General features: G+C 43.0%; 1 protein-coding gene across 2 annotated transcripts in view; it reads right to left on the reverse strand.

The window, feature by feature from the left end:
* The window catches only part of LOC140730335 (myelin basic protein-like), a 177,423-nt gene that overhangs the window by 1,631 nt on the left and 162,469 nt on the right, over positions 1–13,323 (reverse strand). The window contains exons 5-7 of one of the 2 annotated variants that reach the window (XM_073050618.1): positions 13,209–13,241; positions 12,433–12,474; positions 5,361–5,462 (exon numbers count right to left, since the gene is read on the reverse strand). In XM_073050618.1, coding sequence (XP_072906719.1) covers positions 5,361–5,462; positions 12,433–12,474; positions 13,209–13,241 — 177 coding nt within the window. The remainder of the gene's footprint in view (positions 1–5,360; positions 5,463–12,432; positions 12,475–13,208; positions 13,242–13,323) is intronic. The other variant, XM_073050628.1, reaches the window with a different exon arrangement.

Genomic DNA, 13,323 nt, shown 5'->3' on the forward strand with positions numbered 1-13,323 from the left:
ATTGAGGGATAATAGCTGTTCCTGAACAGCTATTGGTTGGGTCCTGAGGCTCCTGTACCACCTTCTTGATGGCAGCTGCAAGAAGCTTGGGTGGGGGGGGGGGGGGGGGTGTCCCTGGTGATAATGCAACAACGTGCTCAATGCTGGGGAGGACTTTACCCGTGATGGACTGAGTTGTATCCATTACTTTCCGTAGGATTTTCCTTCAAGGGCATTGGTGTTTCCATTACCAGGCTGTGATTTGGCTAGTCAATATACACTCCACCATACATCTATAGAAGTTTTAGATGTCTTGCTGAATCTTTGTAAACTTCTAAAGAGGAAGAGGTGCTGCCATGCTTTCTTTATGATTGCACTTAAGTGCTGATCCTAAGAGAGGTCTTCTGAAATGATAATACCAAGGAAGTTAACGCTGCTAACCCTCTCCATCTCTGATGAGGATTGGCTCATGGATCTCCAATTTCCTCCTGCTGATGTTAGTATTCAGCTCCTTGGTCTTGTTGACATTGAGTGAGAGGTTGGTGTTGTGGCTTCCCTCTTCCCTCCTAATATGCTGATTCATCACCACCCTGGATTTGGCCTACGGCAGTAGTAGTGTCAGAAAACTTAAATATGGCATTGAATCTGTGCTTAGCTACACAGTCTCAAGGGTAGAACAAGTCGAGCAGGGGCTAAGCAGGCAGCCTTTTGGGGGCACCTGTGCTCATGGAGATTGTGGAGGTGTTGTTGCCAATCCAAACTGACTGGGATCTGCAAGTGAGGAAATCAAGCATCCAACCACACAAGGAGGTATTCAGGCCACGTTCTTCTAGCTTATTGATTAGTTTTAAGGAGGTGATCGTATTGAATGCTGAGTTGTTGTCAATAAAAAGCATCCTGATGTATACAAGAGACTTCGGAGGGTTGGAGAATCAGAAACTCCATGCAGCACAACACTCCCCACCATCAAGGACACCTTCAAGAATCATCCATCACTAAAACCCTCACCATCCAGGACATGCCTTCTCATCATTAGTACTGGAGACCCACATGTAGTGATTTAGAAACAGATTCTTCACTTCTGTCATCAAATTTCTGAATGGTCCACAAATTCTACCTTTTCTAAAATAATGTTTAATTTTTTTTCTAATTTATAGTAATCTTACAATTTTGCACTGTACTGCTGCCATAAAACAAGATTTCACATCATCTCAGTCAGTGAGGATAATAAATCTGATTCTGATTTTTAAAACTCTTTGCACTTCTGAAGTGTACTCATTGTTGTAAAAGCCAGAGCAGCCTTGTAAATCAAGGCTATCCTCACAGAACACAGTTTCAGACAAGAGTGCAAGTTAGCTTCAGCATCAGAGCCACCATTGATTGCTGAATGTCATTAAGCAATATCCTGTTATGATCATACTGTTGTTTATGGGGTTTAGCTGCATTTGTTCTCATAGCGAGAAGAACCGTCATGTTAACTGCGTAGGGTAATATGAGCAAAAGCAGCTAAAGAACAGATTGGTCCTAATTTTTTCTCATCCCATAGAGTATCATATTTTATAAATAACATTGTTAAAATTACTTTCCCCCGACTCCCAAATATCCCTCTGTTTTCACTGCGATTTTCTTAAGTTACTCATTCCAACATAACACAGGCCCTAGCCCTGCCCTTCATCAGTAATATCTACATGAGATGCTGCCTCAAGAAGATATCTATTAGAAATATCCCCCACTATCCAGGCCATTTCCATCTTTTGCTACCATTGAGCAGGATGTACACAAGTCTGAAGTCCTACGGCAACCTGTTCAAGAACAGCTATTTCCCTTCAACTGTGCTGCACTTGAACCAACTAGCACAGCTCAAAACACTACACTATAGCAACTCTGACCACTTTACACTACAATGGATAGTTTTTTGTTATAATTGTGTTCTTTCGTGTAAAAAATTGTTTTTTAGTGAATGTTGTGTCTCTGATGCTATGTGCCTGTGATGCTGCTGCAGGTAAGTTTCTCATTGCACCTGTGCAGACATGTACTCCTCATGCATAGAAAACCTAAGGCACAATACAGGCCCTTCAGCCCACAAAGTTGTGCCGAACACGTCCCTACCTTAGAAATTACTGGGCTTACCTATAGCCCTCTATTTTACTAAGCCCCATGGACCTATCTAAAAGCCTCTTAAAAGACCCTATTGTATCCGCCTCCAACACCGTTGCCGGCAGCCTATTCCATGCACTCACCACTCGCTGCATTAAAAAAAACTCAACCCCTGACATCTCCTCTGTACCTGCTCCTCAGCACCTTAAACCTGTGTCCTCGTGTGGCAGCCATTTCAGCCCTGGGAAAAAACCTCTGACTATCCACACGATCAATGCCTCTCATCATCTTGTACACCTCAATCAGGTCACCTCTCATCCTCCTTCGCTCCAAGGAGAAAAGGCTGAGTTCACTCAGCCTATTCTCATAAGGCATGCTCCCCAATCCAGGCAATGTCCTTTTAAATCTCCTCTGCACCATTTCTATGGCTTCCACATCCTTCCTGTAGTGAGGCAACCAGAACTGAGACCAGTACTCCAACTGGGGTCTGACCAGGGTCCTATATAGCTGCAACATTACCTCTCGGCTCCTAAGTTCAATTCCATGATTGATGAAGGCCAGTACACCATACACCTTCTTAACCACAGAGTCAACCTGCGCAGCTGCTTTGAGCGTCCTATGGACTTGGACCCAAGATCCCTATGATCCTCCATGCTGCCAAGAGTCTTACCATTAATGCTATATTCTGCCATCATATTTGACCTACCAAAATGAACCACTTCACACTTATCTGGGTTGAACTCCATCTGCCACTTCTCAGCCTAGATTTGCATGCTATCGATGTTCCACTGTAACCTCTGACAGCCCTCCACACTATCCACATCACCTCCAACCTTTGTGTCATCAGCCATCCTTCCACTTCTTCATCCAGGTCATTTGTAAAAATCACAAAGAGTAAGGGTCCCAGAACAGATCCCTGAGGCACTCCACTGATGACTGACCTCCATGCAGAATATGACCTGTCTACAACCACTCTTTGCCTTCTATGGGCAAGCCAGTTCTGGATCCACAAAGCAATGTCCCTTTGGATTCCATGTCTCCTTTCTCAATAAGCCTTGCATGGGGTACCTTATCAAATGCCTTGCTGAAATCCATATACACTACATCTACTGCTCTTCCTTCATCAATGTGTTTAGTCACATCCTCAAAAAATTCAGTCAGGCTCGTAAGGCATGACCTGCCCTTTACAAATCCAATGCATATAATAATAAACTCATTTGCATTTTAACAAATTATCTTTAAAACAATTTTTTATCTCTTGAGGTGCATTTGGCACTTAAATTATGAAGCATTCTCCTCCCTCACTCTGAAGTTATTTGCAAATTATAATTATTTGTAAATGGAATTTAAAACAGTTCCTTTCTAAATTAAGGTGCTTTGCCACCTCTATTGACAAACAACAAATTCCAGGTTAATTCTGAAAACTATCTGTATTGCAATAAAGCACTCTAAACCAAGTTAGCATATAGTGTGCCTCTTTGTAGTCTGTAGGTTTGTGTTTCTTTAATTTCTGGAGATTTTTGTATTCCAGTTTTCCTTATTCCTTCACAAACCTTGTAAAACCCTGGTTAACCTTCATCAAGAGTTTCGCCCCATTAGAAAGTGGAAGCTTTTGAAAGGGTGTAGAAGAAGTTTAATGGGATGTTGCATTGATTAGATGGGCATCTGCTATAGGGAGAGATTGGATATAAGTGCTGGAGGTGGATGGTCATATAAGTAGCTGGTGCATATCACAAATCCAGGTTATGCAATTACTGAAGGCAGTCTGACGATCTCTGAAAGAGTGTTGATAATGGCTGGAGTCACCCATCTTGTGAAGACACTACCCAAAAGGCAGTACTGCTGTAGAAAAAATTGCCAAGAACAACCATGGGAATAGGATTCGCCTACATCATACGATGTGGCACATAATGATGTTGGTGACTCCACTGCAGAATGAGGACTGTACTAGATATTTGAAGCAGCTACCTTTTAGATGGGAGATTAAACCCAAGTGTACTCTGCCGTTTCTCAGATGAACTCTATATGTCTAAGCCCCTGGGTTACCACAATCATTACAACATTTATCAAAATCAATATTGCCCATCAGACAGGGGTTACCTAGCCTGTTCTATACTTTATTCCTGTGACACAGCATTGTAGTTGAATAGATCCAGCAAACACTCAGTTGAAGCACACTTGAGAATGTACAATAAACACCTGTTTTGCCAGTGATGCCCAAGAACAAATAAAATCAAAGCTACAATAAAAACAATATTACTATCACACAACATTAAAACAGACTCTGACCCACATCTCCATTCTGTCCATCAAGTATCCATCTACACTAACTTATTTACTAAGACTTGATCTGTAGCCTCAGTACAAAGTGATATTAAGTATTGAGAGAGTCTCTGCCTCCACCACTTTCTCAGGCAGTGTGTTCCACTGGGTGAGAACTTTCTCCCTCAGAGCTGACTCTTCTACTCCTTACCCTAAACATTGACTCATCAGCAGAAAGCATCGGAAAAACATCCCAGCACCATCCTAATCATAGAAACAGAAAACCTACAGCACAATACAGGCCCTTCGGCCCACAATGTTGTGCTGAATATGTCCCTACCTTAGAAATTACTAGGCTTACCTATAGCCCTCTATTTTACTAAGCTCCATGTACTTATCTAAAAAGTCTCTTGAAAGACCCTATCGTGTCCGCCTCCACCACCGTTGCCAGCAGCCCAGTCCACGCACTCACCACTCTGAGTAAAAAAACTTTACCCTGACATCTCCTCTGTAGCTACTCACCAGCACCTTAAACCTGTGTCCTCTTGTGGCAACCATTCCAGCCCTGGGAAAAAGCCTCTGACTATCCACACGATCAATGCCTCTCATCATCTTATATACCTCTATCAGGTCACCTCTCATCCTACGTCACTCCAAGGAGAAAAGGCCGAGTTCATTCAACCTATTCTCATGAGGCATGCTCCCCAATCCAGGCAGCATCCTTGTAAATCTCCTCTGCACCCTTTCTATGGCTTCCACATCCTTCCTGTAGTGAGGCGACCAGAACTGAGCACAGTAATCAAGTGGAGTTTATTGTCATGTGCACAAGTATGGTGCAAATCACAGGCACGTAAAGCCCAGACAACCAGGTAACAAACCTGGTGGTGCTGAAGCAGACTGCTATCTCTACAACACACCAGCTTGGAGGAGCACAAGTACATACGGAAAATGCAACGGACCTGCCTTTGCTACATGAATGCTAGTTTTGTGATGGATACTGAACGGTAATTTTCATGTCTTACCATTTTGAAAAGAGATGACAGGGTTCCATCTCTTCGTCCTTTATAAGCCGCCTTTGACTTAGAACCAGTTGTAGCGTAATGTGGCCTCTGTCCTTCAGTTCCCTGTGAACAAAGCAATCCAGAATATTGATCATGCAAAGACCCAGCTCATTCCTAGAAACTGTTTGTCTTAAAATATTGTTGTAGATAAAGTTAAAGTTAATAGCTGTGCTCTGAGTGAGCTCACCTCAGTTTGTAAATACATGTACACAGGCCAGGTGAGTGGTTATTAGAATGCTTAGATAAGTCCACTATAATAGTACAAGTTATTATTTGCCACATTAGCACTTGAGAAGGCAAAAGTTGTCATTGGTTGCTAAGTCTTCATGAATTTCACCCTGTTCTAAAAGATTTGGCTAATTGATCAGTCACATGACCAGTAAGTTTTTACAACTTCAGGCTCTGATTAACAAATGGGGAAGAACACCATTTAATCAGAGTTATTTTCTAAACATCATTGCCAAGTGTCCAAACCCAATTGTGCCTGAAGTAGCTACACTGACGGCAATGGTTGATCTGGAGTTGTGTATACAGTAGCTTTGATGGGCAGATTTCCTCCCTTGAGGTAAACCAGATAGTTTTCAAGAATTGATAAAGTTTTTATAAAGAAAATTCAAATGGTTTAGATTTGAATTTTCTATCCTGCATGATGGGTGTTTATTTATAGATCAATGGATCAGTGATTTGGTTATTAAACCATTACACTACCATGTCTATCAAGGTAACTGTTGTGCTTTAGAGCTAAGAAGTCAATCCAGGTCAGTCTACCACGTGTGGAGGGCCTCTGGAATGCTCCCAATTGGTGTGCTGGGAGAAAGTCTGGATTCCCAGCAAGAGGAAATTGGAATGAGATGTTGAGTGTTACAGAAAAGGATGTGCTTTCAAAACTAGGACTTATCAGCTGAGGGACACACTGTTGTTTTCCTTTACTAGCCCTGATTCCCAATCATCCCAGTAAAAGGCAGGACCACCTCACCCTAGATTGCTCAACAATTTTGTACAGTTGAAAAATTCATTTTCCAGAAATAAATTCTCAAAGTGTTGATCTGTATGCCTCAAGCTTATAGAGTATTTGTGACCTCATTCCATCACATAAGGGACCCGCTCCTGGGCACCTTATGTCACACGTGCACTGACAAAGCTTTCAATAACCACTCCATGTCAACAATGATATTCCAGATGGAAATCGCACCCTTTAGGTCAACAAGAGACAATGGAAGATGCTGTGAGGCTCATTCTAGGTCTATGGGAGGAGTGAGTGATAGTGCAAACATGCACCAGTGGCCATGGAAAGGGTGAGCACCTTCAAGTTCATGGGTGTCAACATCTTGGAAGACCTGTTCTGGACCTGGCAAATAGATAAAGAGGGTGTGCCAGAGCCTCTGCTTTCTTAGAAGTTTAAGGGAATTTGGCATGTCATCAGAGACTCTAACAAATTTCTACAGATATTCATTGGGAAGCATTCCGACTGATTGTGTCATGGCCTACTGGTATTGGAACTTCAATGCACAGAAACAGGAGAGGCTAAAGAGAGTGGTGGAATTAGTCAGTGCCATCATGGGTACATTCCCCTCCATCATTAAGGATATCTACAAGAGGCAATGTCTCAGGAAGGTGACAACCATTACCAGGGAGCCTATTAGACAGGACATACAGGAGCCTGAAGACCCACATTTTAAGATTCAACAACAACTCTTCCCTACTGCTTCTGCAAATGATGGAAATCTTGAGCACAGACACAAAATGCCCAACTAACTCATCAAGCCATGCAGCATCTAAGGAGGAAAATGAACATTTGATGTTTCCAGTTGAGACTCCTTACCAGGACAGTAAAGAAAGAGGGCATAGTCCAGAATAAAACAGTAGGGGGAGGTGGCAGGAAATGTGAGTCCAGCTGTGAGGATGATGGCAGGTGGCGGAAGGAGGGGTTAAGGGGAAATGGTGTGAGAAGCAAACGGGTGACAAATGGAAGAGAAAGGGTTGAAGGAGGAATTATCTGATAAAGGAGGACAGTAGACCATGGAGTAAAGCGGAGGAGGTAGGGAACCAGAGGAAATTGGTGGGCGGATCATAATGGCAGGGGAGGGGAGGAGGAGATCACAGGAATGAGGGATAAAAAAAGGTGGAGGAAGAAAAAGGAAAACAGGGGAGTGGATACTAGAGTTAGAGAAATCAATTCAATCACCAATGGGCTCCCACCATCAGGCACATCTTCCCCCATCCCCACCCCTGTCCACATTTTGCTCACTCTGTGACTTCCTTGGCTGCTCTTCCCTTCCCATCAATTTCCCTCCACTTACCTCTGCTGCTGCTCCTATACCTCCCCTCGCACCATCATTCAGGGCCCTAAAGTGAGGCAGTCTTTCACTTGCAAGTCATTCAGTGTAATTTATTGTATTTGGTGTTGCTGGTGCAGCCTTCCTTACATAGGTGAGAACCAAACACAGATTGGGAGACTGCTTCATTGAGCACCTTTGTTCTGCTCACAGCAACAGCCAGGATCTCCCAGTAGCCACCCATTTCATTTGCACTTCCCATTCCCCCACTTGCACGCCAGCCCATAGTCTCCTCTTCTGCCATGATGAAGCCTGATGCTGGATGGAGGAGCAGGTCCTGGTATTCTGTCTGGGTGGTTCCAAGCTGACAGCATCAACATTGATTTCACTAACTTCCGGAAACCATTCCTTTCATGTTTTCCTTTTTCTCCCACCCCCTTTGTTTTCCCTCATTCCTGTAGCCTCTCACTCCTCCTCTACACCCTGCCACCCTCATATTCTGCTCATCACCTCCTTTGAGTTCCCCATCCCCTTCTCTTTATTCAGTCATCCACGGTTCTTCCCTATCTGATTCCTTCTTCAGCTCTTTGACTCTTGTACCTATCACCTCTCAGCTTCTCTCACCATTCTCTTTCATCCCCCTTCCCAAACACCTACCTTCCCCCTTTCACCTTGATTCACCTATTTCCTGTCAGCTTTTACTCCTCCATCTCCCATACCTTTTTTTATTTTAGCTTATTCTGTCCTCTTACTTTCCATTTCTGATAAAGGGTCTCAGACTGAATTGTTGACTGTCCATTTCCCTCCATAGACTCTGTATTATTTGTTGAGTTCTTCCAGCATTTGTGTGTACTATCAGTTCTATGTCACTCACAGCAGGTTCTTAAACTGACCTGGAATACCCAAAAACTACCCTGGACTACATTTCATTTCTCTTTTTCTCTCTAATTGCATTATTGTTATGTTTATTTTGCAAGTCACGTTAATTAAAACTTGTTAACTTTTGTTTTTCCAGGTCTGTACCATACTGCACTGCTGCCACTGAGCTTATTTTTAATGGTATTCCTACCCTGTGTATGTATGCCTATGACAATAAACTCAAACTTGGTAAATACTATGGAGTGATAAGCAACTAGGCATTGATCGTAAAATGTGACAGGTTCCATTCAGCAGCAAATTAAATGTGATCTTTCTGAGTAATTTGAAAAGCCTGAATAAATGTGACCTGTCACAGCATCAATTATGCAGACTTGCCATCTGCATGCTAGATACCGTTTGATCTGAACTTGCCCTTTCATTAAAAAATAGATAAATATTTGTACAGACTGCGGAAATGCAGGTAAAATGCTGTGAGGATCACCGTGGAGCTAACAAGTTGAAGGACCTATTTCTGAGACCAAAGTCACTCCTTCATCTGGAAGAATCACCACAGACTTTTAGCTGTCCTGCAACGTACACTAAAGACTTTGGCTGGTTGGCGTCATAGGCACAGCACAAGAGAATTTGAAGTAAATATTTAAGAGTGTCTGAGCTGGCATTTGGGTTTTTTAGTAACACTGAAATATTTATGTCATTTAAAACAAAATGTATTATGACACTAAATGAAAGTACTGAACGTCACACAAATCATCAGCAAAAGCATTGTACATTATTCATGCACCGTGATGTGTGGGCTGAGATTACACATTTCATTTGAGGTGAAGTTAGTTGGCTCTGTGATCATGAGGTTAACTGATTAGACTCTGAAAACTCTGCTGCAATTTCCGATTCAGCAGTGCAGACTCACCTTGTTGGCAAATGTTGACGTTGATATTGGTCAAGTTCTGAATCAAGAACTCTTTCCCTTTCTCTCTCTCTCTCTAGCTATTTCTCCGCATCCCCACCCATAACTGTCCCTGACTTCCTCTGCCTCTAATAGAGTAATGGAATTCTAAGTAATGGCTTCTGCTTCATGATATCAACTACCATTATCTCAGCCTCCTCCTGTGAGCTTCCCCTTGTAGATTCATGCACCATGGAAATAGGCCCTTTGGCCCAACTGGACCATGCTAACTGAGAGTTCCATCTTAGTTAGTCCCATTTGCACACGTTTGGCCCATATCCCTCCAAACCAGGGGTTCTCAACCCATGCCATGGACCAATAACATTAACAAAGTGGTCCTTGGACCCCAGGCTGGGAACCCCTGCTCTAAATTTTCCTATCATGTATCTGTCCAGATGCCTATTAAATGTTAAGGTACCTGCCTTAACAATGTCCTCTAGTAGCTTGTTCCTCATATGCACCACACACTGTGTGAAGAAGTTGCCCCCCCCCCCCGCCATCCCAGTCCCTTTTAAATTATTTTGTCTCTCATTTTAAACCTATGCCCACTAGTTTTTGGCTCCATTTCCCTGGGAATATGACTGTGCAAGTTCACCCTATTTATGCCCCTCATTATTTTACATCACAATATGATGATCCCTCAGAGTCCTACACTCCAGGGAATAAAGTCCTAGCCTGCCCAACCTTTCCCTGTAACTCAAGCCCTTGAGTCCTAGCAAACTACACCAGCCTTCTTCCTTGATGTTCACTCCCTCTCCATTGGTTTCTTTCTTTCTCTCCCACTCCCCCTCTCTTCTCCTCCCTCCTCCGCACACTCTCTCCCCTATCCCTCCCTCCCCATCACCCCACCTTACAATTAATCTCTCCAATCAGGACAAAACTAAAGCCATGAACCATTTTGGAGAGGGAAGGGATGTTAGTGTTACATTAGTCAGGTGTCTGTCAATATTGATCCCCTAGACCTCACAGTAATGAACAGCCTAGCTGTTATCAGACAGCTATTAATGAGATCCTGCTGTCTGCATATTGGTTGCCACGTTGGCTGCTTTACAGCAAAGACCGTGCTGTATGTGTAGGGAAATCAGAAAACTACTGCAGCTACTGTAAATCTAAAATAAAACCGACCATACTGGAAACACTTATCAGGTCAGACAGCATCTATGGGAAAAGAAACAAAGTCAATGCTTCAAGTCAAAGGTGCTTCATCAGGTCCAAAATATTAACTCTTTCCCTTCCCACAGATGTGGCCTGTTCTGCTGAGCGTTTCCTGCAGTTTCTGTTTAAGCACTGCATGAATACATGGAATGACTGGTGCTGTGAAAGATGATATTGAAATGCAAGTCTGTCTCTCTTTCCATGTCTGTCCGAATGTCTCTGTTCCCATCTATCTCTTTCTCATTCCCGCCTCTCCTAACAATGAGACCCTCACAATGACTAGAAGCTACTCAATCCACCAATTGTCTTGGATACAGTCTCAAGACTCCCCTTCTCCTCTTTATACAGGCCATCTTCCCTCTCCTCTCTCAGATGCGACTCAACCTGCTGAGATTGTGATATAAATAAGCATCAGCTGACTGCCTATACCGCCTGTTCTATGCATAGCTCCTGTCGACTCGTCACCTCTGCTGCTGCTGAAGTATTGCTCATTTTGTCCTAATGTCTCCTTGCATATTTCACTGAATTAACAAAGGGTTTTATCCCAAAAGGCTATGTCTTTTTCCCTCCACAGATGCTGCCTGACCCGCTGAGTTCCTCCAGCATTTTGGTTTTCCTGCCTCACTCAGAGGACATGCAAGAGACTGCAGATGCTGGAACCTGAAGCAAAAAACAAACTGCTGGAGGAATTCAACGGGTCAAACAAGGGACAGTTGATGTCTCGGGTTGAGACCCTACATCGGGACTGGTGAAGGTCTGTGACCCCAGAACGTCACCTCCACAGATAATAGACAATAGACAGTAGGTGCAGGAGTAGGCCATTCAATGCTGTTTGATCCGCCGACTTCCTTCAGAGGTTTGCTTTATGGTTTTCTTGGGCTGTCCAAGCAGAAAATGTAACACACTCTCATTATCATCGACAGAAAGTGAAGTAACACTAAGCCATGTGGAGTTAGACTGGAATTACAGCACAGAAGCAGACCATCTTCCCTAACCACCCCTTTCTGGTGCTTGTGTTTCACAGGAGCTCTCCTCCATCTCACACTTGTGGTGGAAATCCTTCTCTTCTTCCTCCTCCCAGTGCTCCTCGTCATTTTCATTAATTGAGACACAAGAGATTCTGAAAACCTTGAGCTACACACACACAAAAAGCAGGAGGAACTCAGCAACTGTGGAGTGAAATGAACAGCTGATGTTTTGGGCCATGACTCTTCTTCAGGACCATGATTTTGGCTTACACAATGCACTAAGTTTGCACCTGGACAGAAGCATAATAATTGTAGGAAATGCTTGGTTCATTTATCCTCTGCCACAAGCTGAAGCAACAAGTGTTACTCATCTTCATAGAGAGCTCTACCAAGTGGGGTTATGGTGAAATAATCATTTTCAAGCTCAACATTACCTTATTAGTAACCATCACATGCACCACAAATATAAAGATGTTAATGATATACTTGTGTCTTACTTGGGACCATCGGATAACCAAGCAATTATCCATTATAAATATGCCATTCAACATTATTGCCCAGTGGAAACATGAACTTGGAACCACTGTGCTACAAAGCACCATTATACGCTGTGCCAAACCACTCCCAGTTCCTGCCGATGGAGTTAGCAGAGTATGGGAATGAAGTTTATCATGAGGTTCCATCAGTCGCTGGATGATGAAATGATCCGAAATGTCTAACGATAAAGCTGGCAGCACAGTTCAGGTGATGGATTATTGTTAGCCATTGTAACTATTATGTTTGCAGCAGCAAATGCAGATCTTACACCTTACCCAAATAAATTTAGTGATAGCTCTACTTGCTCCGAACTTTCCCTGTAGTAGTGATGAGAAAAGGTGACATGATCATCACCAAAGACAAATGGAGACACATTGTAACTCCCATAACAATAAAGGTACAGAATACAATCAAAACTACCTGAGCTTTCAAACCAATGAGGGACTTTAACTTAGGGTACTGAGTGACCATCAACTATAAATTTAGCCACTGGTGTTCATCGCAAACCAAGATATCAGTATTGCAGAACATTGCCTTTGTGGGAGATCAGCTCCTGCTCTGTGGATAGTACTCTTGTCTCTGAGACAATAGCTTTCAGTTCAAGTCCTCCTCTAGAGACTTCAGGCTGATGCTCCCAGTTGGGCACTGAGGGAGTTTTACCTTGTTGCTTTCATATGAGATGGGAAGCCAAGGCCCCTCTGCCTTCTTGGCTAGAGTTAAAAATAATGACACTATTCAAGAAAGAGTAAGGGCATTTTTGCTAAGCTGTAGGAAGCTTTTCCTAGATGATTTTTTTAAAAAAGTTCTTTGTTAATTCTTTCATTATTGTAGGTGGGATCTTGCTATATCCAAAATGGCTGCTGCATGCTCATGCACATTATTCTCCTGTGCTTTACTTTCCTGCACATCTTTAGCCAATGAAAACAGCTGTTTAAACCCAAAGTTCTCTCTTGACTTTAAGAGGAAAGGGACGCCTTGGTTTCTGGTCCTGTCACAATCTACATAAACCCAACCCTAGGCACAGAGAGAGAGAGAGAGAAAGATTATTTACCTTCTGTTGCTTGGGTGCCTTCTTTGGTGACATCTGCAAAGAAATAGAAAAGTAATGGAGTTGTATTTGAGATAAACATGTTGTACCACATGGTGGTGAAATTTCTTTATGTTCA

Source organism: Hemitrygon akajei, chromosome 1 (genome assembly GCF_048418815.1).
Source record: "Hemitrygon akajei chromosome 1, sHemAka1.3, whole genome shotgun sequence".
NCBI classification, from domain to species: Eukaryota; Metazoa; Chordata; class Chondrichthyes; order Myliobatiformes; family Dasyatidae; genus Hemitrygon; species Hemitrygon akajei.